The sequence below is a fragment of the Acomys minous genome, assembly GCF_964271855.1.
Source record: "Acomys minous genome assembly, chromosome: 8".
NCBI lineage: Eukaryota > Metazoa > Chordata > Mammalia > Rodentia > Muridae > Acomys > Acomys minous.
The window spans coordinates 38,265,140-38,290,803 of record NC_140489.1 but is presented as its reverse complement, the minus strand read 5'-3'; the positions used below and the strand labels follow the sequence as shown (position 1 = coordinate 38,290,803).

Genomic DNA, 25,664 nt, shown 5'->3' with positions numbered 1-25,664 from the left:
CTATTCTGTGTCACTTTGGTTTTGGCTAAACTTTTATAGCCCAGAATCATATGGTTAGTAGAGGATACAAATAGAAATTTAGAAGCATCTTTCGGTCTGAGGTGTACCAAAATATGCAGGTGTACCAAGCAGGAGATGATGTCACTCATGCACTTAGTAGATCTAATATACAAACAGAATGTCTAACATGCAGTGCCTGTGTCTAAGCTGCCTAAAGGCAGATTAAGGTGAGAAAACAAGGCCAAAATAGCTCACATTCTCTAACTGCAAGAGGCTGTCAGCTCACTAGCAGTTGGCAATTTGGAGTTAAGCTGTCTCATATCTTTTGGGGACAAGGTCTCATGTAGTCAAGTCTGACATGAAACTTCTATTGTTGAGGAGCTTGAATTTTGTATCCGGCTTTGCATCTCCCATGTGCTGAGATTATAGGCATGCATGCACCACCAAGGCTAGCTGTAGAGGAATTTTAATTTAGAACACGTATGGTCTGACAAGGGATCACATCCAAAGACCATCTAGGTCTGTGTGATCCAGCTGACATGCAAACACAGTAGGCAGTGGTGGCACCTGCCTTTAATTCCAGGAGACAGAGGCAAGCAGATCTCTGAGTTCAAGGCCAGCCTGGTATAGAGCAAGTTTCAGGTAAAGAAAAGCTTAGGTCCAGGCATGGTGGTACATTCCTTTAGTCTAAAACAACAAAGCTAAAGTTAGCTTGTAGAAGGAAGCACCCATGTTTGAAAGTGATGTCTAATTGAGTGGTAGAAAAAGAAAATGATGAATCAGTGAAAGGAAGGTTTGACAGAATAGGATGCGCCCAACTCTTGTGAGGAAAGGAAAGGGGAGCGTCTCAAGGGGCAATGCAGGAGAGAGGGGAGACAGAGGGGGCAGTTTTACTAGGATAGTAATAGAGAGACAGGTTGCACAGAAGGAACACAGGTGAAGATAGAATGAGCCAGAGAATGAGAAGGAGCCAGATTAGAAGATTGCTGGAGTTGGTTTGAGGGCAAGCAGAGCAATTCAGAGGCTGAGAGAAAAGCCAGATGTAATAAGTCAGCTGGGAGAGAAGTTTGAGCCCGAACAGCTGAGTTGAAGCAGCCAGCCCAGAGCTCAGAAAGAATAAGTAAGGGTGAGCTTTATTAAGCCGTGAGCCTCAGAAGACTGAAAACATTCTAGGCCTAGGTTAGATAGAAGCTTCCAGAACTAGGCCTAGGTTAGCAGGAGGCAATAATCCTCTGAGACAACTGAAGCAGGAGAATAAAAGTTCCTTTTCTATATGGCACCTTGGAGATGACAATTTCTCCAGGTGACTATAGATCATTTTACATCCAGCTTTTAAGAGTGTCTCTTTAAAAAAAAAAAAAAAAGATTGGGATGTAGGGAAAAAAAGGTGTCTCTTTAAAAAATTTTTTTTAACATGGTTAACCTCCCGTGTCATTTCTCAGGTGCCATCCATCTTGTTCCTTGGATCTCTTTCTTGTATGGAACTCACCGGCTGGGCAGGCTGGTTAGCCAGTGAGCTCCAAGCTTAGCCTGCCCAATACTGGAGTCACAATCACATGGCGTCATGCCTGGCTTGTTTATATGGGTTCTGGGGACTGAGGTCCTCATGCTTGGGCAACAGCGCTCTGCTGAGCTGTCTCCTCAGACTCCATCCTGAAGACAGTTTACATTAGTATCTTTTAAAATCTAAGATAAATACGCCTTCTATAGGAGCTTGTTGGTAACTTTAGTAGGGAGGATACCGTCAGAGGAATGAGTGGTAAGGCGTTAGGTAAGTTCTAGATAATCAAGAATAACTACCACATCATATAACATCAGTAATAATTTCATGAAACTGGGGGACAGAAGCAGACAAAACCCCAAGATCCCAAAGCCAAAGCCTATAAGGAATCCTTTTTTGTTTTTAGCCAGGGTCTCCCTTATGTAGACCAGGCTGGCCTTTAACTCAGAGATCTGCCCATCTGCACACCTCACAACTGACAAGGAACCCTTTAGAAAGTATTTATTGTGTGTGCACACACATGGAAGTCAGAGGACAACTTGTAGTAGTCAACCCTCTTCCGCCATGTCAGTCCTGAAAATAGAACTCAGGCTGTGAGGTTTAGTGGCAGAAGCCTTTATCCTCTACGCCATCTCTCCAGCCATATAAGAAACTCCCAACTACCTGGAAAAGAAATGGGGGGTTGGGTTCTAGAGTCTGCTAGAACCTTAGGAGAGAACTGCCTGTCAGATCTGCCGATAGAAGACGGAATTATTCTTAGATCCACCATTATAAATATTGCCAATGGTCTTTCAGTTAACAGTGAACTTGGAAGTTCAACACTTCATGTTGCTTCATTCAGGAGGGGTTAATAACTTGAGCAAGCAGCTGTGACAGCAGTATGTCTTGTGTTTCCCTTATGTTTTGTTGCCATGACACTGTCAACAAAGACAGCAATTTGCTTTGACTAACATGCAGGAAGGCAAGTCTGGAAACAATGGGCAATACACATTTTTGATGGTGCAAACCTCTTGATTACTATTTTAGGATATGCTAGAAATGCTAGGTTCAACCACTGGGAATGAGACACAGGTCACTAAGCTGCACACAAGGTCATGTGCAGGAAATGGTGACGATGCAATGTTAACATCCTTGGTTATTGTAATTTTGCACAATAAACTCATCGCTAAGAATGTAAGAAACCTTGGACAGTTTGTCATGTACCATAATGGACTGTAAATAAACCATCAGCTATTAAAATATACAGCCACCCTAAATATTCTTAAATACTTGTTACTGAATTTTAATTTGTTCAGATCACTCTTTAAGAGGTAGATTAACCCCAAGGAACTGGTTAAGTTAAAACTCTCTAGGTAAGTAGGCCAGGTAAGGGGTGGGGGGATAGAAGTAGAAGGCAGATATGGGTATATTCTTTCCTTTTCCTCAGCCCCCTCCAGACAAAGGAACAATGCTGAGGACTTGGGCCCAAACTCAGACCCTCAGAGAAGGCAACTGAATCCAGACTGAACCACTCAACATATGGCTGGATCTTCCTTTGACCAGATGCTAAGGTGCTGGGCCACTCAGATTAAGACAAAAATGTGGAACCTGTTCTTAGAACTCAGTCATGAAGTTTTGACCAGCTGTGGGAGTAAATGTCATTCAGGACCCTGAGGCAGGCTGACTGGGAGTTTGAGGGTAGCCTGTGATACATAGCAAGACTTTGTCTCAGAATTTAAAAAAAAAAAATGAAGTTTATGGCAATAGGTGTACTTCTGTGCATGTCGGATAGTACTTTAAGAGATACTGATGGTGAAACTAGGGAGATGGGTAGGTGTTTTGTTTTGTTGGTGGTGGTGTTTTTGGTTTTTCAAGACAGGGTTTCTCTGTGTAGCCCTGGATGTCCTGGAACTCACCCTGTAAACCAGGCTGGCCTTGAACTCAGAAGTCCACCTGCCTCTGCTCCCCAAGTGCTGGGAATAAAGGCGTGCGCCGCCACAGCCTGTTGATGGGAGGTGCTTGGTAAAGCAACTGCTGCACAAACATGAGGAGCTGAGTTTGGATTCCCAGAGATGGCATAAGCCTTCAATCCCAGTGTTCCATGGCAAGATGAAGGCAGGAGACTCCCCCAAAACTTGAGGGTCAGCTATCCTGCAACTAACAGGAGACCCTGTCTCAAGGTAGAAATGAAGGCAAACATCCAAGGTTGTCTTCTGACCTCCACATGCACAGTGGTAGATGTACACACACACACCTTAACACTAAAGAAAATAAGTACGGAGGGGTTGGAGGGCAGCTCAGTGGTAAAGTATGTGCTTAGCATGCATAAGACCCTGGTTCAATCTATAGCACAGGATGGGAGGGGAAAGGATCAATAACGCCCCAGACGAGGTGCCTAAAAGCCTAACAGCTATGCTTATTACAGTGGCTGAACAAGATATAGTTTATAATTTCTTTGGAATTAAGAGTTACAGACATGTTTAAGCCACCACGGGAGTGCTAGGAACTGAACCTGGGTCCTCTACCAAAGGAGCAATTGCTCTTAACCACTGAGCTATCTTGTCAGCCCTTCACGGTTTGTTTTTGTTTTTTCTTCCAAGACAGGGTTTATCTGTGTAGCCCTGGCTGTCCTGGAACTTGTTCTCTATCTGTAGACCAGGCTGGCCTCGAACTCAGAGATCTACCTGCCTCTGCCTCCTGGGATGAAAGGCATGCACCACCACTGCCTGGCTGGTTTTGTTTTTAAAGTTAACTTTGCTTCCATTTGTTTGTGGGGAGCATGAGCACATGAGTCAGTAGACAGCTTGCTGGGTTGGCTCTCGTACCATCATGTGTGGTCCCGGGATAGATCTCAGGTTGTCAGGTTTGGCAGAGGAGTCTTCACCTACTGAGCCATCTTGCCAGCTGCGACAACCCGTACTGAAAGTAGCAAGCAGAGTATTGTGTAAGGTGTTCTCCTACCTTTTGTTGTTTCAGGGTTGCTGTCAGCTCTGGATCTTGTTGAAGTCAATCCCCATTTGGCCGCTTCAGAGGAAGAGGCCAAGGCTACAGCCAGCCTAGCAGTGGATGTGATTGCTTCAAGCTTTGGTCAGACAAGAGAAGGAGGACACATTGACTATGACCACCTTCCTACTCCTAGTTCACCACATGAATCAGAAAGTGAAGAATGTGTGAGAATTTAGGAAATACTGTACGTACACCTTTCACAGTGGCATTTCTAAGGTGCGAGGCATTTAAGGGGTCAGATATTAAATGGCTGTCTGGATCAACACTGCCTTAATGAGAACATCTGTGCACTCTCACAATTGTAAGATTTCCCTCCTCTATTTTGATGCCCAACACTACTACTGTAAATGTATTTGGTTTTGTTTGATGTTTACAAGATATTAATGTTATACATGTAAATTTGAAGGGGTCATAAACAACATTTATTACCTTAGTACTGGTCTTGTTGCTGTCCCTTCACATTTATATGGTTTTCCATCGCCCTCCCTCCCATAGTCTGGCTTCACAATGCAGTGTTGTACTGTTAGCCCACAGCAGCAACACACATCACTAACACTGTACATTCAGAGTCAAAATTCTGGTCCACAGCCCCTTTCCTGGAGAAGTTCAATGGTGTCGAAAGAATTTGTAGTACACCAGACCGACCAGGATGGCTAGCTCCAGCAAGATGATGATGGAGAGCAGCAGCTTGTTGGTTGTCACTCTACAAAGACAGAGTAAGCAGACATGAGTCTGGGTAACTTTCTTTCTTTCTTCGTTTTTCTAGACAGGGTTTCTCTGTGTAGCCCTGGCTGTCCTGGACTCTCTTTGTCGACCAGGCCAGCCTCACACTTACAGATCCGCCTGTCTCTGCCTGCCAAGTACGGGATTAAAGGCATGTGCCACCACACCTGGCTTTCTAGCTGTTTGTAATGCTAGATATAGTGAGGCAGATGGAGTTGGTGTTTGCTCACCCAGCCACTCAGAAGCAAGCACTAAGTCCTTTGGCCAATAACAATTCATGGTGCTCTTCAGCTGTAGCTGAGAAACAACACTGACTATATCACAGACATGTGGAAACAGGAATATAAACACTAAAGCATAAATGGCTTTTTTGGGGAGGGCTGAGGGAGAGTGCTTAAGACAGGGTTTCTCTGTGTAGTCCTAGCTAGCCTAGAATTCACTAAGTAGACCAGGCTGGCCTTGAACCAAAGATCTACCTGCCTCTGGAGTGCTTGGATTATAGGTGCCACCACCAACTGGCTAAAAATGGCTTCTTGATTCTTTTTTTTTTTTTAATATACTTTTATTTTATTACACATGTGTAAAACAAACTATACACAGCAGGGAGAACCATGTGACAATCATGAGATTACTGAGTACTATATATGTTACATTCATAGTGACTTGGCCATCTGCATTCGTTTCCTTTGAAGTAAGTATTTTGCTTCTTGATTCTTGGGTGTGGTAGTGCATACCTATAATCCTAGCATTCTGGGAGGCAGAGGCAGGCAGATCTGAGTTCGAGGTCAGCCTGGTCTACAAAGTGAGTCCACAGCAGCCAAGGCTACACAGAGAAACCCTGTCTCAAAACAAAACAAAACAAAAAATCTTCCACTTGTATTTCTGCTGCTTTAAATAAGGTCCTATTAGCTATGCATACGCTTTGAGTATACATTGGAAGCAGGCACACTCTTTGGTGTCAAAGTTAACTAAGCATCTGCATGGGTCCTGCTTTTAGGGCAAGCAACTAGTAGCCTTGAGTACTGCCTTTCAGGGTCTTACAAACTTCTCTTATTCTTCCTCATTTCTCCCTCTGCTCTGCTACCCTAATAGTCACTCTCCAAAAAATTTACTTCAGACATCATCTGGTTTCTCCTTATTTCACAAGGAGGTTACCAGTGTCTGGGAAAATTCTGTTCCAACTGCTAGTTGTATAAATAGATTACTGTAGTTTTTGTTAACTCACATGTAAACGAGGACATGCCACACTGCTATGCACCAAGTTTAGCCCCAGTGTCAATACCTATTAGCTACACATGTGCTTTGAGTACGTGGTGGAAGCAGGGTTTGGGGTATACTCTCTGGTGTCAAAGTTAGCTAAGCTCATGCATGGGCCCTGCTTTTAGGACAAGTAACTGGTGGCCTTGTTTGGCCTCTCTTTTGTCTTGTTTCTTAAATTAGTGCATGCAGGCATGGGCATCCTGCCTCAGTTCACTTGTGGCAGTCAGAGGATGCCTTTGGAAACGGTTCTCCCCATCAGCTCAGGCTGTCAGGCTTGGGCTGCAACACCCTTTCCCTGCTGCTAGCTTGTTTTCATAGTTCTTGCTAACAAGACAGAACTCCCAAAAAGGGCCTGCCACAAAAGGCAAGAACTAAGCAATATCGGTGTTCACAAACATGTTCCGGGGGCTATAAGAGCTCGATTAGTTTCTTAGGTCTCCCCTAAGAAATGGAAACTGGGGCTAGTTGTTCAGCAGACAGGTTTTCCACTGCTTTATGTTGGAAAAGAGCTTATCCTAAGATATTTGACTCACAAAACCATAGTTGTCTTCAGAGGGTAAGTGGAGCGTACTTGTGTAGCACTAAAGGAATTTACTAGGACACTTGTTAAATTTTCTTAATTGAAATACATTAAATATCAAGAATTGTGGTTATTTGAAACTTACTTTCTGGACATTGAACGAAGAATCTTTCGGCTTTTGCTCAAGTTTTCATTTGTGTTTACCAGCTGCAAGAGAAAATAACAATCATTTCCTTTCAACAAAAAAAATTCTATAGCCGGGCAAGGTGGTGCACACCTTTAATACCAGCACTGGGAGGCAGGCGGATCAATGTGAGTTCGAGGCCAACCTGGTCTACAAAGTGAGTCCAGGCTAGTATGTACATGCCCACAGAAGCCAAAAGAGGGCATTCAACTGGCTGGCCAACAAACACCAAAGATACAACTCTGGGGTTTCAGATGCATGAGCATCTATACTGACTTTTATTGACTAGCTTGTCTCCTTAGCCCTATAAATTTAATCATAAGGGGAAATCTCTTAGACAAGCAATTTAAAAATTGAGAAACGTATGTATGACACACACACATGCAGAGAGAGAGAGAGGAGACAGACAGAGAGACAGACAGAGAGAAAGAAAAGAACTGCTGTCGTGTCTGGCCTTAGTGTGGAGCCGGGTATGGAGGACCCGCCTACTTTACACACTGCGCAGACTTACTCTACTCTTGGTTCGTTCCAACTGGTCTCGTTGCTCCCCCAGCTCCTCTATGATCTCTGAACCAATCTGGTCAGTTTCTGTGGCAATCCGATGAGAGCGCTCAATGCTTTGGGTGGCCCGGTTTAGGCTTTCAGTGCCTTGTAGAAGCAATGCTCTTTGAGACTGTAGCCGATTCTGACAGAAGTAGGGGAGAGATGTGTTAGGCCTCTTCCATTACAAATTTACTGTCAATACATTATTCTTGTGTAAAAGGGATATACTGAGCAATCATTTCATCACAGTTTTCCCTTTATATCTGCAGGTCACTGGTTCTAGGATACTCCTGATGAAGTCCTATGTATAAAATAGTGTATTACCTATGTAAAACATATACATCCTCTTAATACATTAAATTATCTTGAGATTACTTATACCTGATAAAAGGTAAATGCTATGTAAATAGTTATTTTAATAAAATATACAGTTTTAAATGATTAGGCTAAAGAAAGAGCAAGAAAAGATAATCACATGGCATAAATCAACCTCAGACAGGCATGGTAATCCTACTGAAGGCATATGTGTTATCTGTAATCTCTTATGGACTTGGGTGATGTGGGAATGCCTTCTGGCCCCAGCTACTCAGAAGGCTCAGCTGGGCATCTGGGGCCAGTCTGGGCAACACAGTGAGAATCTCCTTTCAAATTGACTTACATGTTTTGAAATTAATAAATTTAAAGCAAGCATTTGAACTTGTCAAACCTCCTTTTTGAGGGGGAAGGTAGCAAACGACCAGAGAAATTTTTACAATTTTTGTTTTAACAAAATCTATTTGCCTTTGTTCAGCCTTCGTTTACAGGTGTACGCACATGTATCCATTTCAAAGTTGCTTTTTTTTTTCTTCAAAAAATTGTGCATAAGCCAGGCATAGTGGCACATGCCTTTAATCCCAGCACTTGGGAGGCAGAGCAGGTGGATTGCTGTGAGTTTGAGGCCAGCCTGGTCTACAAAGGGAGTCCAAGACAGCCAAGGCTACACAGAGAAACCCTGTCTCAGAAAAAAAAAAAAAAAAAGAAAGAAAGAAAGAAAGAAAGAAAGAAAAGAGAATTGTGCATAAAAAGCCAGAATTAAATGTAGGGCCTGTTGCTAAAGAAGATTCCTCAACTCCAGATCAGCTACTAAGTAAGGTTGTGCACACCTCGGGGACTTGGGCAAGCATTTGCAGGTCAGGTTGTACGCTGGAGCAAAGCTGAAAAGCTCCCTTATCTTGCTTGGGTTGGTGGTCTCTGAGCAAAATGCCTGGCACTGTTCTTCAGTCACCACTTCGCCATACAGGGCATCCAGCACCCCATCAATGTCTGTGATTGTGTGTGTGTGTGTGCGTGTGTGTGTGCGCGCGCATGTGCACAAGGAAATCTAGACATATAGTTTAGACAGACTGGAGTTAAAAAGAGCAGCTACCAGAGGGAAGAATGGCAGCTAGCTGTAAGAAAGAGGACAAGTATAGGAAAACAAACTCCTGAGGCTCCAATATGCACTGATAACACAGACTGTCTGTACCATGGGCCCTTACAGGAGAAGTAGCTAACACTTACCAAATGCTCATTTTCAAGGGCATATGTGCCATACTTCATGTCTCCTCGGCCTCCGGGTGTGGCGGTCAAAGGTATACTTCTCACCTCACGGTGGAGTTTAGCAAGGTCCTTCCGGTAGTTTCTCAGCTTAGACATCATGGGGTTACGGAAAGTCAGGGGTGCATAGCGCAGTTCTTCCTCCATCTCTGCCAACTAGGAAGGCAGAAAGGGGTAAGGAGACAGCCTGGTTTTTCCCTAACCTAGGCATAGACTATCCAAAATAACAGCTGTATTTTGTGGCAGGGGCCACAAATGCAAGGTTCACTTCAAGTGCCTGAAATAGTTTCTAGCAGACACTCACTCAAGAAAGTATGTGACAGGGCTGGAGAGATAGTAAGGTGCTTGCCTTGCAACTATGAGGACCTAAATTAGATGCCTGAAACCCATGTAAATAAAACTGGGGATGGAAGGGATGGGATAACAATTGAGATATAATATGAATGAATTAATAAATTATTTAAAAAACGGGATGGTACTTATAATCCCAATGCTAGTTGGCCAGTATAGCCTACTTGGCAAGTTCCAGGCCAGTGAGAGAACTTGTTTAAAGAAAGAGAAAAGCTGGGAGCTGGAGAGATGGCTCAGCGGTTAAGAGCACTGTCTGCTCTTCCAGAAGTCCTGAGTTCGATTCCCAGCAACCACATGGATCTGATGCTATCTTCTAGCATGGAGGTGTACATGCAAGAAAAGCTGGACGTGGTGGCGCACACCTGTAATCCCAGCACTCAGGAGGCAGAGGCAGGTGGATTGTTGTGAGTTCCAGGCCAGCCTGGTCTACAAAGCAAATCCAGGACAGCAGATTCTACAGAGAGAAACCCTGTCTCAAAAAAACCAAAACCAAAGGGGAAAAGAGAGAGGGGGGGGGGGGGGAACCTGAAGAATGAGATCACATGCCTCTGCACCCACATACACATATATACTTCCACAACAAACCTAAGTATTTGATGAATGAGCTAGTGGCAGTGTGCCCACCTCCCACTAGACAGGAGGCCGCCATAGGGTAACATGGACCAGGAGCACAGGGCCAAGAACACCTTACTCTGAGGATGGGCCTGATGGAGCAGAAAAAAGCAGCCCAAATGGGACATGTGTAAGTGTTATGGGGATGGTGGCTGGGAAGGAGAAAAGATAGCTCAGAGGGCTGATATCTGCCCCGCTGTAGTGCTTTAAGGCTTATTATAAATCTAAAAGGTCTCTGTGTCTTTTATTTGGAAAATAGCTGGTTTAGGAAAAACTGCTGCCATAAATAATTTCCTGCTTTAAGTAATATATGCAGAATATTAAATTCCAGTACCAGGCAGGAAAAAGTTACCTGTTATGAGGTCATACTATTTCTAGAAAATACCAAAATCAAGTACAAAAAACAAGGATCTGCTTCGTGTCTCACCGTTTCATTGGCTTCTTGTTGCTTTTCATCAAAATCTCTGACCAGCTTCTTCTTCTCTTCTAGAAAAGACAGGTACATTTCAAACATTTCTTACTGCTTCTGTACTATGTAGAGGCACTCTGCTTAGAATAACCTTCCCATTTTTCCCTGAGTAGGGCTAGTAACACTTAACCACCCATAGAGGCTCAGACACACTTGGAGACCTGCTCTCACTGTGCCTGAAGGATGTCTACTGTGTTGGCATTTAGTACCCAGGGAAATACTCCTGCAGACAACAAAGTCTATCCTAACAATTATTTGGTTCTAAAGCCAACAGCATCCCTACTACAGGCTTAAACTAATAATCATTCTTAACCTTTTCTCCTCCTTCATGGAGGGGCAGGCACTCTCATCAATATGAATGGCTATCAACACCAGTTTCCAGAGTGAATCCATAACCACCACTGTTCTACAAAATAAACTCAAAATTCACCTGCTCTGCTCAATGGTGTGGTACCTCTCTCTCCCCTATGGAGGCATGCATAATGACTTGCCCATGAGACTGCCATTTCCCTGTCAGCCCTTCCCATCTCATCTTAACTGCTGCACTAATTAGTTTAAGTGGGTTCTCCCTATGTTGGCAAGGTTGCCTTCAAATCTGCACTCTTCCTGGCTTAGTCCCCTATATGCTAGAATTATAAGTGAGTACAATTAGAATTGAGTACAATCACTACTGGCTGGTTTTGTCTTTAATAGGAATTGCTGATGTTCCTTTTTAGCAGTAAGAGAACAAGCTTCAGTTTCAAAGTAATAATGTCTAAATGGATATTATTTCACCTTTACTATGTTTCTTCTGATCATTTATAATACGAAGATTTTCCACTCAAAATATAACTTCCTTTAAAGCTACTGAATTAGACACATATATTTTACAAGAATATACTGATAAGGGGAGAATGTGTAATAGTAAAAATGGCACCTGACATAGTAAAAATTACTAAGGAACTTGAATGCTGTCACCTGGTAAACCTTTGTAGAGGGGAGAGCCCTGGTTAGTCGGGGGGTTAGGCTCAGGCACCAATGTTGGACCTGCCTTAACATGAAAGCATGGGTAATTTTCATCTCTTTAGCTATAAAACAAGGAAGCAGATCATTCCTTTATATCTAACAAGCACCAATCAGCTTCATTTGTGAAAATTTTGAATTTAAAAAAAAATGTAGCCAGGTGATGGTGGCACACGCCTTTAATCCCAGCACTTGGGAGGCAGAGGCTGGTGGATCACTGTGAGTTTAAGGCTGGTCTGGTCTACAAAGCAAGTCCAGGACAGCCAAAGCTACAGGGAAACCCTGTCTTGAAAAACAAAACAACAAAACAAAACAAAAAGGATGAGCCAGGTAGTAGTGTGCATGCCTTTAATTCTAGCACTTGGGAGGCAGAAGCAGGTGGATCTCTGAGTTCAAGGACAGCCAAGGATATACAGAGAAACCCTGTCTTCAAACAATGTATGCATTCACTGGGCATGGTGGCTCTTGCCTTTAATCCCATGCAGAGGTGGGCAGATCTCTGAGTTTGAGACCAGCTCGGTCTATATAATGAGTTCTAGGACAACTAGAGCTACATAGTGAGACCTTGTGTCCAAAACCAACCAACCAAACCAACAAAAAAGAAACACCACTCACCTGATTATCTACAATGTGGAAATCTACACATAATTTACTTATTACAAAGTTACCATTGCTTACAATAGTTTCTTTTTCTTTTCTTTCTTTCTTTCTTTCTTTTTAATTGGAGACAGGGTCTCAGGTAGTTCAAAACTCACCACTTACTTTGTAGCCAAGGATGACCCCCTCTTGCCGCCACCTCCCATCTCACCATGGGCCACCCAGTTGTTTGATACTCCCTTAACATACACAAGGCACTCCCACTGAACTAGTCTTCATACTGCTTACAAAACAACAAAAATCCTCAAACAAAACCCAATGATCCATTAATTTAAAAAAAAGAAAAAGGAAAAGTTTATCCCTGACAAATGGCACACACATCTTTCACATCTTTACCACCAGCGATGTAATTGAGATCTGAGGGGCTGTGCTTTTAGCCACCAATAGTTGAAAAATAACACGTGCAGTCAAGAATGGCTACCTCTGCCAGTTGGGCATGGCACATGCCTTTAATCTCAGCACTCAGGAGGCAGAGGCAGGTGAATCTCTGTGAGTCCAAGAATGGCCTGGTCTAGGCTAGCCAAGGCTGCACAGAGAAACTTGTCTTGAAAAACAAACAAACAATGGCTACTTCTACAGAGCAACACTGCTCTATGGTGAAGATGTGCCACAAGAGCTGGGTTACTACTCCTAGGACAGAGAGTATTTCCAAACTCAAGTGCACCCTCTTCCTGATCCAAACTGGGCAGCATGCCCCAGTACCACATACATACTTGCATCCCTTTTCCTAGCTTGGGTTTCTACGACGGTGCCATTCTTTATCTTCCGTGCTTAACTGATCTGAAAGTCTACACTCCTCAAGAGGCGAGTTCTAGAATGCTTCAAGAAAAGTACGTCAATGAAAGAAGCATTGGGGTGGGCTGGTAGCAGTTTGATGAAGGGAAATGCTTTCACCAACTTTGCTGTGCCAGTGTTATTTTCATTCACTCTGGAGCTGTAGTCCTGCCTGACTTTATAAAATGCATGTGTCTCACTATGAGTGCCCTACAGCTTATATACTATACATGTGGGAAATACACTACCTTTTAAAATGGAACTTCGCCTTTGAGCTCCTTTCCTAGATTTTAAAAAAAGGGAAAGTCTAAGAAACCATTCCTTCTGGCGAGGAAGCTAGAAAGAGCTCTTTCCAGTCTCAGCTTCAACATGACCAAAAGAAGAAACAACGGACACACCGAAAATGGCTGCAGTGATGTGAGGCGCTCACTGTATTAACTGCTGCAGCGATGTGCAGGTGTTCACTGTATGAATTGCTGCAGTGACGTGAGGTGCTCACTGTATTAACTGCTGCAGCGATGTGCAGGTGCTCACTGTATGAACTGCTGCAGTGATGTGCAGGCTCTCACTGTATGAATTGCTGCAGCGATGTGCAGGTGTTCACTGTATGAACTGCTGCAGCGATGTGAGGTGCTCACTGTATGAACTGCTGCAGGGATGTCAGGTGCTTACTGTATGAACTGCTGCAGTGATGTGCAGGCTCACTGTATGAACTGCTGCAGCGATGTGCAGGCTCTCACTGTATGAACTGCTGCAGTGATGTGAGGCGTTCACTGTATGAACTGCTGCAGTGATGTGAGATGCTCACTGTATGAACTGCTGCAGTGATGTGAGGTGCTCGCTGTATGAACTGCTGCAGTGATGTGAGGCGTTCACTGTATGAACTGCTGCAGCGATGTGCAGGCTCTCACTGTATGAACTGCTGCAGTGATATGCAGGCTCTCACTGTATGAACTGCTGCAGTGATGTGCAGGCGCTCACTGTATTAACTGCTGCAGCGATGTGAGGTGCTCACTGTATGAACTGCTGCAGCGATGTGAGGTGCTCACTGTATGAACTGCTGCAGCGATGTGCAGGCGTTCACTGTATGAACTGCTGCAGCGATGTAAGGTGCTCACTGTATGAACTGCTGCAGTGATGTGCAGGCATTCACTGTATGAACTGCTGCAGTGATGTGAGGTGCTCACTGTATGAACTGCTGCAGCGATGTGCAGGCGTTCACTGTATGAACTGCTGCAGTGATGTGAGGTGCTCACTGTATGAACTGCTGCAGTGATGTGCAGGCTCTCACTGTATGAACTGCTGCAGTGATATGCAGGCGCTTACTGTATGAACTCCTGCAGCGATGTGCAGGCACTCACTGTATGAACTGCTGCAGCGATGTGCAGGCGCTCACTGTATGAACTGCTGCAGTGATGTGCAGGCTCTCACTGTATTAACTGCTGCAGCGATGTGAGGTGCTCACTGTATGAACTGCTGCAGCGATGTGCAGGCTCTCACTGTATGAACTGCTGCAGTGATGTGAGGCGTTCACTGTATGAACTGCTGCAGTGATGTGAGGTGCTCACTGTATGAACTGCTGCAGCGATGTGAGGTGCTCACTGTATGCAATGCTGCAGCGATGTGCAGGGGTTCGCTGTATGAACTGCTGCAGTGATGTGAGGTGCTCACTGTATGAACTGCTGCAGCGATGTGAGGTGCTCACTGTATGAACTGCTGCAGTGATGTGCAGGCTCTCACTGTATGAACTGCTGCAGTGATATGCAGGCGCTTACTGTATGAACTCCTGCAGCGATGTGCAGGCACTCACTGTATGAACTGCTGCAGCGATGTGCAGGCGCTCACTGTATGAACTGCACCTGGTGCATGCCCAAGAACAAGGCCACTAAGAAGTCCCAAACACTGTAAAGGCTGCTGCCATCAGGGACATTTTCAAAGTGAGTGTCTTTGATGCTTCTGTGTTTCCCAAGCTCTATGTCAAGCTGCATTACTTGGGAGCAGTGCCCTTCCCAGCAAGGTAATAGGAATCGATCTCATGAAGCTGGAAGGACCTAACCCCCCCCCACCATGATTTAAACCAGCTGGTACTGTCCCTGGCCCTCCACCAAAGCCATTAGGGACAGAAAAACAACTGAGAAAATAGATGCTAAAAAAGCAAATATTCAGAAAAGCAAATATTGTCTCTACTCAACTGAGGGGTCACTCGCTGCTCTTTTATGCTTTAGTCTCACACACCAATCAACATTAGAGCCAGGATGGATCTCAGAGATTATCAACTTCATTTTACAGCTGTGGAAACTAGAACCTGGACAACACAGTGCATTCCCTAATGCCACAGTAACACGCATATGGCGACATTAGCTTTAAGAATGGAGTGTCTTGACTCTGCTGTACACGGCCTGGTACAACTGAAGGGCATTTGGGTACTCTTGGAGTATACGTCCTTTAGCAACCAGTAAAACATGCTAAAATAAGAAAAGAATCTTTCACCTCCTTTTAGGGAACTAGAATCAACCACACACAAAGCAGAATGGCACAGTGAATAGGACAGACTCCAAACAGAGAGCGAGCCACTTTGGAACTGCACGCCTCATCTGTCAGCTGTGAGGGGTGGGCGACCAACTGCTCCACTTGACAAATGGGCTAGCACCATAGTCTGCAATAAAATGGAAACAGTAGGCTTTGAGAAGCACTGAGAAAGGGCTCAAATTAGTGTACCATTAAGACTGGTGGTCCCTTCTCCGTATGGAACATTGGCTCATTAGATGATGAGAAACCTCAGTTTCACCAAGAGTTTTAAAACACAAGGCTCATTTGCTTTTAGGGCCCTAGTGTGGCATTTCTATGACCTCCAGCCTCTATCTGTAGACTCATGGTATACTTATGTCATCTGACATAAGACAACAGAAACATCAGCTCTCTGAACCAGTTTCCTTGAAGTGCATTGCACTTCAGTGCAGTCCTGACTGCAAAGGGCCCCTGGTAAGGGCCGGGCACAGTAAGCCTTCAAATACTAGGAACTACCACTGTTTCTCAAAGAAAATCCACAGACCTGGAGCCGAACAACATTCACTAAGTATAGAGTTGAAGTAACTGGAATTCTGTAACCTGTGAGTGACTAGTGCGTACCAGCCTGTCCTGGATGGCACTTCGTAATGTTCTCTTCCTAGCTCTAAAACCGTGGAGTCTCAGGGCTGGAGAGACGACTTGAGGGGTAAGGGTGTTTGCTGCAGCCTGGTAGCCTGTTTACTTCTGAGGACCCCTGCACTGGAGGAGGGTAACAGAGGCGGCCTCTCTGCACACAGACACACAACACAAACAAACCTGAACTCTTGAATACCACTGATACTGGAATTCAAGCAAATTAAAATGGAAAACTGTCAATAATTCATGTCTACCGGTACCATAAAACCAAAACTTGAAATAATGACCATAAGCACTTAACATATTAATCAGATGACAAATTCCATCACTCTGAGGCTTTAGAGAACCTCTTCAAATAATGCACAGCCAAGACTATAAATTACAGCTGTAGGTGATGAACGCTATAAATAGGCTAATGATTCTCAAACATGGTAAGACTGTCGCTGTCACAAAAACTTCCTACACTAGGACACACAGTGACAGCTATCCTTCAAGGGCCAAGAAAGAATACAGACTACACTTTGGGGAAAGAAGTACATCTTTTGCTTTGGTCATTTTAATATGTATATGCATCAATTTGAAGAGTAATGAAAATGTGAAAAAAAATTAGAGATAAATTATTCTGGTTCAATACTCAGCTTTTTTCCTCTAAGAACTAGTACCTTTAACAACCAAAAACTAAGTTTTACAATAACTTAACAAATATATACGTAGTTTGTTTACTTTTTTTTTTTTTTTTGGTCTTTTGAGACAAGGTTTCTCTGTGTAGACTTGGCTGTCCTGGACTCGCTCTGTAGACCAGGCTGGCCTCAAACTCACAGCGATCCGCCTGCTTCTGCCTCCCGAGTGCTGGGATTAAAGGTGTGCGCCACCACGCCCGGCTTGTTTACTTTTTGAGACAGGGTCTCACTGTGTACCCTAGGCTGGCCTTGAACTCTCAAAGAATCCGTGCCTCTGCCTCCTAAGTGCTGGGGAAAAGGGCGTGCTCCACCTCCCCAACACATTTAGCAAATATTAATCAGATACCTAGGATGTGCTAGATACTATTCCTGGGAACTTAGGACACATACTAAACAAAACAAAATATGATTCCACTTCCAGCTCATTGGCTCCCAACGTAAGCCAGCACTAGAAACCTTCCTGAGCGCAGGTAAGACAGACTGCCTGTCACAGCGGGTTTCTGATTCTGTTCATCTGGGTGGGGTCTGAGAATGCGCAGCTAGCAAGTTCCCAGGTGCTGTCGATGGTGCTGGTGCAGAGACCACACTTCCAATAAACTGATCATAAATATGCAAAGTGCGAGTACATTAGAAAATATTAGATGTATTATCAGAAAATAAGTGTTCTGAGGCCAGACAGTGGGGGCATGTGCCTTTAGTCCCAGAACTTGGGAGGCAGAGGCAGGAGGATCTTTGTGTTGGAGGTCAGCCTGGCCTGCAGATTGAGTTTCAGGGCTGCCAGGGCTACACAGAAAAATCCTGTCTTGAAAAAACAAAACAAACAAACAAAAAACAAAGGAAGAAAGAAAGAAAGAAAAGCAATCCTAAGAATAACTGTATAATATTTTAAATTTAAATAAAACAGCAACTTCCCATATAAATAAGAGCTAGCTGGTAGTGCTGACTACTGCCAGGGTTTTTTGGAGGTTTTTTTGGTTTTTTTTGGTTTTTGGTTTTTTGAGACAGGGTTTCTCTGTGATACCCTTGGCTGTCCTGGACTCACTCACAGCGATCTGCCTGCTTCTGCCTCCAGAGTGCTGGGATTACACCTGGCCAGATACTATTTTTAAGGGCAAACTCTTGGGTTTTACTATATTAAATTATTCGGGGTTTTTTTTGTTTGTTTGTTTGGGGTTTTTTGTTTTGTTTTGTTTTTTTAACAAGACAGGGTTTCTTCTGCTTTGGCCCTGGCTGTTCTGGCTTTGTTGACCAGGCTGGCCTTGAACTCACAGAGATCTGCCTGCCTCTGCCTCTCATTTTATAACGTTTTTAATGGCAGAAAAATATTTTGTCGGGCTAGATGTAGAATACCCAGTTATCTCTAATCTACAGGTAGGCATTCTCATCTACAACTTAAAGGAGTCTGCTCCTCTAGCTAGAGCCAGAGTTCATGCCATCAACTGGTCACGTGAGAAAACACGGACCCTCTTCCGTCTTTCTTCCTACCCATATCCACCGGTCTCATCAACCTCTGCCTGGGAGCCACCTGTTGGAGTTCATGCTCACTGTCCAGATGCCCATGCTTACCTAGTCAACTGCCACGGAAGCTCCTAACACAGCCTCTTACATCATCCTCACATCCTCTATCCAGCTACCGCGGCCTGGCTTCTAAAATGAAATCCACATTACTCAGCTGCTTATGTTCCTTACTGATTTCCCCTATAGCGTCCAAGAGTCTTAAAGTGAGACATTACGGTTCCTCTTCAATGTGGCTGTTTTACTCCCCTCCCCTCCCGCACTGTCTCAACCTATAAGCAAAACTCTATGATTAGAATTACTTTTTTAGAGAACTGCCTACGAAACTATCAAACTCCTACATCCCCAACCCCAAATCTTATGACTTTTAAAAAGTCGTCTTACTGAAATAGCACTGCAGACTTAAGAACCGCCCCCCACCCCCCGTGCTGCTGGGAGAGGCATAAGGGAGAATTTGGGGGGATAGGACATAGGAGGCTCCTTAGGAGACGGACACCCTAATGTTTATCCCTATGCATGCCCCCCAGGCACCCCAAGTGGCTGTAGGAGACCCTGGGCGCCGGGGGTCGGACAGCAGCACAGGGTGTACCCCATTGGGAAGCGGGGAGGAGCCCGGCGGCACTCAGCTGAGTTCTCCCGGTTTGCTCCCGCCCCCGCCTCACCGGTCCCCGCGGTCCCCAGCAGCCGCTCCGGCACCCCTCGTAGGTCTTCTAGGAGGCCACGGAAGATCTCGTGCAGCTTCTCGAAGTGCTCCGAGGAGGCGGCGGAGGTGGCCATGGCGCAGGCTGCGTGTGAGCGGCGGCCACTGAGATTCCGGGCACAGGGCCCACTCCCACCTCAGCGATCAGCTGCCCAGCCCCAGGCCCGAAGCCATCTTTGCGACCGCCCCACCTCGGCAGCCCGGAACCAGGCGCTTCCGGGGTCCTCCGAGCCGGACGCCCTCCCTCCAGCTGTCACCGCGCGGCCGCCGGGCGCCAAAGCCTGACGGAAAGCCTGGGCGGGGAAAAGTCCGGATTACTTCGAGGGCGCAGCGCCGCGCAGGGGGAGAGCGTCTGTCTCCGACCTAGACACAGTCAGTGGGCACTGGGGAGGTACCAAGGCGAAGGGCCTGAGGGGTCCCGCGGGACGGGCGCTGCGGCCGCCTCACCCCGGCCCGCCGGTCCTGCAGTGCATGCTGGGGGTTGTAGTTAAGTGACTTGTGTCTTGCCGCTGAGGGATAGAGCCCTGTTGGGCAGTGACAGGAAAGCAAAACCCCTTGTTGTCATCCTCCTTGTCGTCTTAGTTCGTTCTCCCACCTGACTTGAGCTCATATCTCGACCAAATGTTCACTCTCCGACCTTGAGAGATAGCATCCTATCAGGGTCCTATCCTGCTTGCCCTTGGATGTTAAAACACTAATATTGGTGAGAGTAAGTGGCCAGGGTCACCATGCTTTCAGAAAAGTGGGCCCCGTGATCCCAACACACACACACACACACACACACACACACACACACACACACACACACACACACACACACAGCTTCTAGCAACTGACCCAGTCTAGCTCCTTAGCCTGCCTCTGGGTCACCATGCTTTCAGAAAAGTGGGCCCCGTGATCCCAACACACACACACACACACACACACACACACACACACACACACACACACACACACTCCTTAGCCTGCCTCTGGTTCTCATTCACAACAGGTTAACCACAGGCATTGTGCAAAGACTAAGTCACAAGTCGGTCAAAATAGAGTTTGTCTCTGCTCTTGGGTAGTTTGTTTGTGTGGAAGGCAGATGCATTTTACCAGGTCTTCCATTAAGTGAAATATATCAACAATTATGAAGTCCTTCCTGGCCTTCCATGCGTATGAGAAGTTCCTATGTATATTGATGGCATGGTTTGCATTAAGAGCCCACTCTCAAAAGTTTGCATGGGACCATGGAAAGATATATACGGGGCCAAGGGTGTAAGCAAAGTCCTACATAACATCTTCCACATTGTGTGTGGAAACAGGTTCCTAGTGAGTTTTGTCTTTGAGGCCCTGGGTTTTACAAGCTTCAATTCATTGACCAATGAATTCAATAAATAAAATGTGATATGCATTGTGCAGAGATGACAACGTCTGATGTTGTTAAGAGTGGTGCCAAACACTCAGAGGAAGGATAGCAGGCTATCAAGAAGAGACTTGATACCCTATGAGCATATACAGCGGGAGGAGGCGCTCCTCAGTCACAGTCATAGGGGAAGGGAATGGGGGGAGAGCAGGAGGGAGGGAGGAATGGGAGGATACAAGGGATGGGATAACTATTGAGATGTAATATGAATGAATTAATAAAGGAAGAAAAGAGTGGTGCCAAGTCTTTCATTTCTTTTTAGTATAAAATTAAAAGATAGACCCGGGTGGGTGGGGGGGCACACGATTTTAATCCCAGCACTTGGGAGGCAGAAGCAGATGGATCTCTGAGTTCAAGGACAGCCTAGTCGACAGAGTAAGTTCCAGGACAGGCAGGGTCACATCTGGAGCCCAGGAGAGGGCGCTGAATCCTCTAGAGCTGAAGTTAATTAAGGGTGGTTGTGAGTTGCCTGCCTTGCACTGTAAGAATAGTATGTGATCCTAAGAGCTGTGCCATCTTTTCAACCCCATCTTATATTTATCTGTCACAGAAATAAATAGGTACCATGACCAAAAGATGTGAGAACAGTGGCTTTTGGACAGTGGCATATAAGATAAGTGAGAAATAGATGATTTGATGATTTGTCCAATGACCACAACCCAAACTATCAGCACATGAGTTTCAGTTGTCCTATAATGATTCTGGGACACACACAGCCACTAAAATGGGAAATAGCTGCATAACTATGAGAGTTTTCTCTTAACTACAATGAAACTTTTAATTCTTAAAAATCTGGAACTAAAAACGTGATAATGGAAAAGAACCTTTATTTTCATTGACAGGTGAATACAAATTCAGTAAAAATTAATTCAATTATTCACTGCATTGTCAAAAGTTTTCCAACTTACCCATAAATTAACTTTTAAATGTATAGTTTATTGGTCAGAATAAGCTCACAAAAATTATTAATTTACAAATATTGCAAGTTAAAGATTGTGGTCCTACCAGTCTTACAGTCAAGCTTGAAATATAATTGTCAGGCCAAGAAAATGGCAAGCTCTCTTAGAATAGCATCCTCCAAACAAGGGATGGGAGCACGAGGGGTTCTGACGCCTTTACCTGAATTGCTTTTCATGAAAGCTGTACAATAGAGTGCAGAATTGTAGGAAATTGAAGCTATCTCTTTCTTTTGCAGTGCTGAGATCAAACCCAGGGCCTCACACACGCCAGGCAGGAAAACATTCATCCTCCATCCTGGAATTGACAGCTTTTTAAATTTTTATTATTTTGCAAATTTATTTATGTGTGGGAGCCTGCGTTCCTGCAGCACCCCAGGGAGGTAGATGAGGGTGTTGGATGCTCTAGACCTGAGGTTATACATTGAGAGCTACACCATGTGGGTCCCGGTATTTGAACCAGGGTCCTCTGGAACATCAGCCAATGCTAAGCCATCCCATCTCTCCACATGCCCCCCGCCCGATCCCTGCCCAAAGTTGGCATCTTGTTAAGCTAATGTAAGAACTGGTCTGAAAGTTTAAGAAACTGACTGTAATTCCCAGCATCAGTCCTTAGGATAAATTTTCTAAATAAAGACTTGGTAATTTTTCGCTCTTGTGCTTTGGACTTTTTCCTGCCTGTTACTGCCTTTGGCTGTGGCTTTAGATCCTGGTCCCTGCAGTCTCCTGCATCACCTCCCAAGAGTTTTCTTTCCTTCAACGTCTTCCCTGCTGCATCTGTGCTGCTCAGTGACCAACCACCACACTTACAGGGCCCCCTCACTTTGCAACTGGACTCATTTACCAAAGACTCCATAGTGCTTTGCATCGTCTCCGGCTGTTTATCGTACAGTCTGATTTAGGGGTTTTCCTTTGTGGCTGTTGAGAATTTTGTGGGAACACCCTCAACTGCATGAATGCACAAAATCAACACGCTAACAATGAAAAAGCCTGTCCTTTTCTCTTCTAGTTTTCTAAGAGAAACTAAGGCACACAAAAAAGAGGCCTCCATGGATCTGGGGGTCAGTAACCAAACCTAGGGCCTCATCCCATTCTTTTATTACCTACTTACTAAGGAAAATGACAACTTGGCTTTATTTTTATTTCTGCCCTTCAAATTCCACAAACTTCCTAGAGAAGGAAGCTCCTCGGTGGTCTGAACTTGGGAAAGTATTTCAGCAGCAAGAACTTCAGACTGCTAGATTTAGTAAAGAGTTTCCTTGAGAATCCAGATCTTGGGGTGCAGAGGCTTGCTCTTGAGCCAGCTCATTGGACCCTGCTGAGGTTACAATGGAGTTCTTCAGAGAAAGGCTGCTTGGCTGGGAGAACCTCCACCTAACCCACATCGCCATGCACCAATCCTAATAGTGCTCCCACAGGTCTAGGTAGGAGCAGGTTTCCAAAGAAAAATAGAAGCTGTGTAGGTCCTATGAGGGTCCTCTGTTGGTGACAGCGCTAAGGAAGCTGGCAGGAGCAGGACCAAAGTCAGTCAATACAAACTCAAGATGTTTTGAGGAACCGGCAGTGTGCTGGGGTTTAACTGAAGGGAGGCCAAGCAGGCAAGGCTGGACGTTCTGTGCTTTGTGTTCAAGGTTTTGGCCACTTTGAAGAACAATCATCTTTTTCTCCAATCTTCTTTTTTTTTCTCTCTCTCTCCAGTCTTCTTTTGTGTCCAAACCACCACTTACCAATCCATCGGGAGGCCCAGCAGGTCACAGCTGACATCCCACAGCCGCCTGGCTATTGTCTCATTACGAGCTTGCCTAGAGACCCATCCCAAGTGGCAGTCGCTGGGAGGGAAGAAACAGAGAGTCTTGAAACACAGGGATTGAAAATGGATTTTTTTTTTCTTTGCATGGTATAAAGGCTATGCTAGGAAACAATCTAGAGCTCACAGGTCCCCAGGGAGCTTTACAGGGACAGTGCTATCCTATTTCTTCATTTTCTTTTGCTTGTATCTCTCTGTATCACCCAGGCAGGCCTGGAGTGCTTGCTCTGTGGCTTAGCCTGGCTTCAGACTCTGCCTCCTTCTGCCTCAGTGCCCTCCCCACAAATGCTCTGATTTCAGATACACGCCACGGCATCCAGACTATTCGCCAGTCTTTTCCCCAAGAAAATATTTCTATCCTCCCGCTATGCTATTTCTGATCAGGATGTGTTGTCTGCTATATAATGTGATCTACGTCCATGTGTAACTCTATCAGTCAGTGCCTGTACTCCAGACGCCTGTACAGGTCCATCTGCTTCCACTGAGGCCTGATGTCTCAGGAGCCACACCCCTGCTGTTCACACTGGCTGCAGAAGGCACTGTTACATGAGTGAAGAAGGTTGGGGAGCTAGCTCAGAGGTTGAGCGCTGCGTGGCACACTGTGTGGGGACATGGAGAGAGGAGGAGAGGAAGAACAAAAACTGTAAAAGCGAGCAGGAGGGACAAACCACTTTCACGATACCAAACCCACTCTGTACTAATGGCAGCAACAGTCCATGGTCTTGATGATTTCAATTTTCAACACCGTTGTGTTAGAAATACATTCAAGGCACAGAAAGGTAGTCATATGCCTGCTCTGCATTACAATAACTCTGCAGGACAGACACCCAAACTCCGTACCACCTAGAAAATTCTTTCAAGGACAAGTCTTTTATTCATTTTATATTCTCTGCATCTAATACATTTTGTGTGTGCCTACATGTGTCTACACCATGCATGTTCACATGTGTACATGTGCATATGTGTATCTGTGTATGAGGAAGGCAGAGGTTTATGTCAAATGACTTCCCCAATCACTCACTCTCCACCTTATTTTTAGGACAGGGTCTCTCGCTGAACCATAGGTCACCAATTCAGCTAGACTGGCTGGCCAGCAAGCCTCAAAGATCATCCTGTCTCTCCCCTCCCAGTCCTGGGGTTACAGGTGCGTACCACTGCCCTTGACCTTTCCATGGGTGCTGAGGAATGAACTTAGGTCCACGTATGAGATGTGCTGGCCATATAAGAATCATTTCATCTAACCATCCTTCAAGAAATGCTGGTGGGAACATGAACAAAGGAACTCTGGACAAACCAAAGTGTTTCCCAACTGAGCAACCTCCCTACCCCCTCTAGAACATGTTCAAATTGGGATTCTCTTGTCCTTTGTCCTGGCTTTGTCCCCCAGGACAGTGGTTCTCCATCGGGGTGATACCCCTGCTACACTCAATTAAGCATCCACTAAAAAGGCAGGCCTCTCTCACGGAAGCTCCATTTTTCATTCCAGTTATCATTACTCGAACCAGAATCTCTGTATCTTACTGGGTTACTTATTCATTCATTAAAAAAGAATAAATGCTTTGTTTTTCTTTCCCCCCGCCCCCCAAGACACAATCATATTCTGCTTCTCTGTTGAGCCAATTTCTGTGGCTCCTCCACAAGTCTGACATTATTAGCCTTTTGTCATCTGTACTCCTCTTTCTGCAGCAAGAATTCTGGACTTTGGGTTTCTTTTAAAAACGCAGAAATATTATAAGAATATGTTTTTGTCTTAAGCCCAAGTGTGGGGCTGTGGGGCTGCTTCAGACTGCACAGCTGACTATGATTTGCCTCGTGCTCTAGCAGAGGTGTGCTTTTGCCAGCTGTAGATAAGTTTCCACTATTGTGTGACATTTGAGACTCTGGCAATTTGTCAGAGGGTATATAAATGCTAAGGCCCCAATAGAGTTGTTGGATTTTTGTTGGGTCATTCAGGAGAGTTGGTTGTAGTTTGTTAGTAACTGTGCTCAAAGAAGAAACAAGAAAAAAGAAATTAGACTCAAGGATCTCTCTCTCTCTCTCTCTCTCTCTCTCTCTCTCCCCCCCCCCCCCGTCTCTCTCTCTCTCTCTCTCTCTCTCTCTCTCTCTCTCTCCCTCTCTCTCTCTCTCTCTCCTTTCTCTCCTATTTAGTGATAAGGATGAAACTGGGCGTCGGGGTGTGGATAAAAGGTAGGAAAAAGAAGAATCCACAAAGTAGCAAAGATTGGCTACATCTATCTTTTTAATTTAATACTATCCACAGCCTCTTCTCTAAAATGGGGTTATTTCAACAATATCATGAAG

At 45.0% G+C, this 25,664-nt stretch overlaps 3 protein-coding genes across 8 annotated transcripts in view; 1 reads left to right on the top strand and 2 right to left on the bottom strand.

Moving 5' to 3' along the window:
• The window catches only part of ARG2 (arginase 2), a 28,283-nt gene extending 23,364 nt beyond the window's left edge, over positions 1–4,919 (top strand). The window contains exon 8 of the mRNA XM_084793542.1: positions 4,457–4,919. Within this exon, the coding sequence (XP_084649668.1) occupies positions 4,457–4,662 (206 nt within the window). The 3' untranslated portion in view covers positions 4,663–4,919. The remainder of the gene's footprint in view (positions 1–4,456) is intronic.
• Positions 4,886–19,592, bottom strand: VTI1B (vesicle transport through interaction with t-SNAREs 1B). Of its 2 annotated transcripts, XM_084793554.1 has the most exons (7): positions 19,158–19,590; positions 18,547–18,627; positions 10,682–10,740; positions 9,256–9,447; positions 7,685–7,858; positions 7,135–7,196; positions 4,886–5,189 (listed from the first exon to the last, which is right to left on the bottom strand). In XM_084793554.1, exons 4-7 carry the CDS (start codon positions 9,436–9,438, stop codon positions 5,093–5,095), a joined length of 516 nt encoding a protein of 171 aa, XP_084649680.1. In that variant the 5' UTR covers positions 9,439–9,447; positions 10,682–10,740; positions 18,547–18,627; positions 19,158–19,590; the 3' UTR covers positions 4,886–5,092. The 2 variants fall into 2 exon arrangements, with proteins under 2 accessions (XP_084649680.1, XP_084649679.1); XM_084793553.1 differs by lacking the exon at positions 18,547–18,627 and having other exon boundaries at positions 19,158–19,592.
• Positions 19,593–21,410: 1,818 nt separating this feature from the next.
• RDH11 (retinol dehydrogenase 11) overlaps positions 21,411–25,664 on the bottom strand; it is a 31,829-nt gene continuing 27,575 nt past the window's right edge. For all 5 annotated transcript variants that reach the window (XM_084791608.1, XM_084791610.1, XM_084791609.1 and 2 more), the window contains one exon: positions 21,411–23,385. In XM_084791608.1, coding sequence (XP_084647734.1) covers positions 23,280–23,385 — 106 coding nt within the window. In that variant the 3' untranslated portion in view covers positions 21,411–23,279. The remainder of the gene's footprint in view (positions 23,386–25,664) is intronic.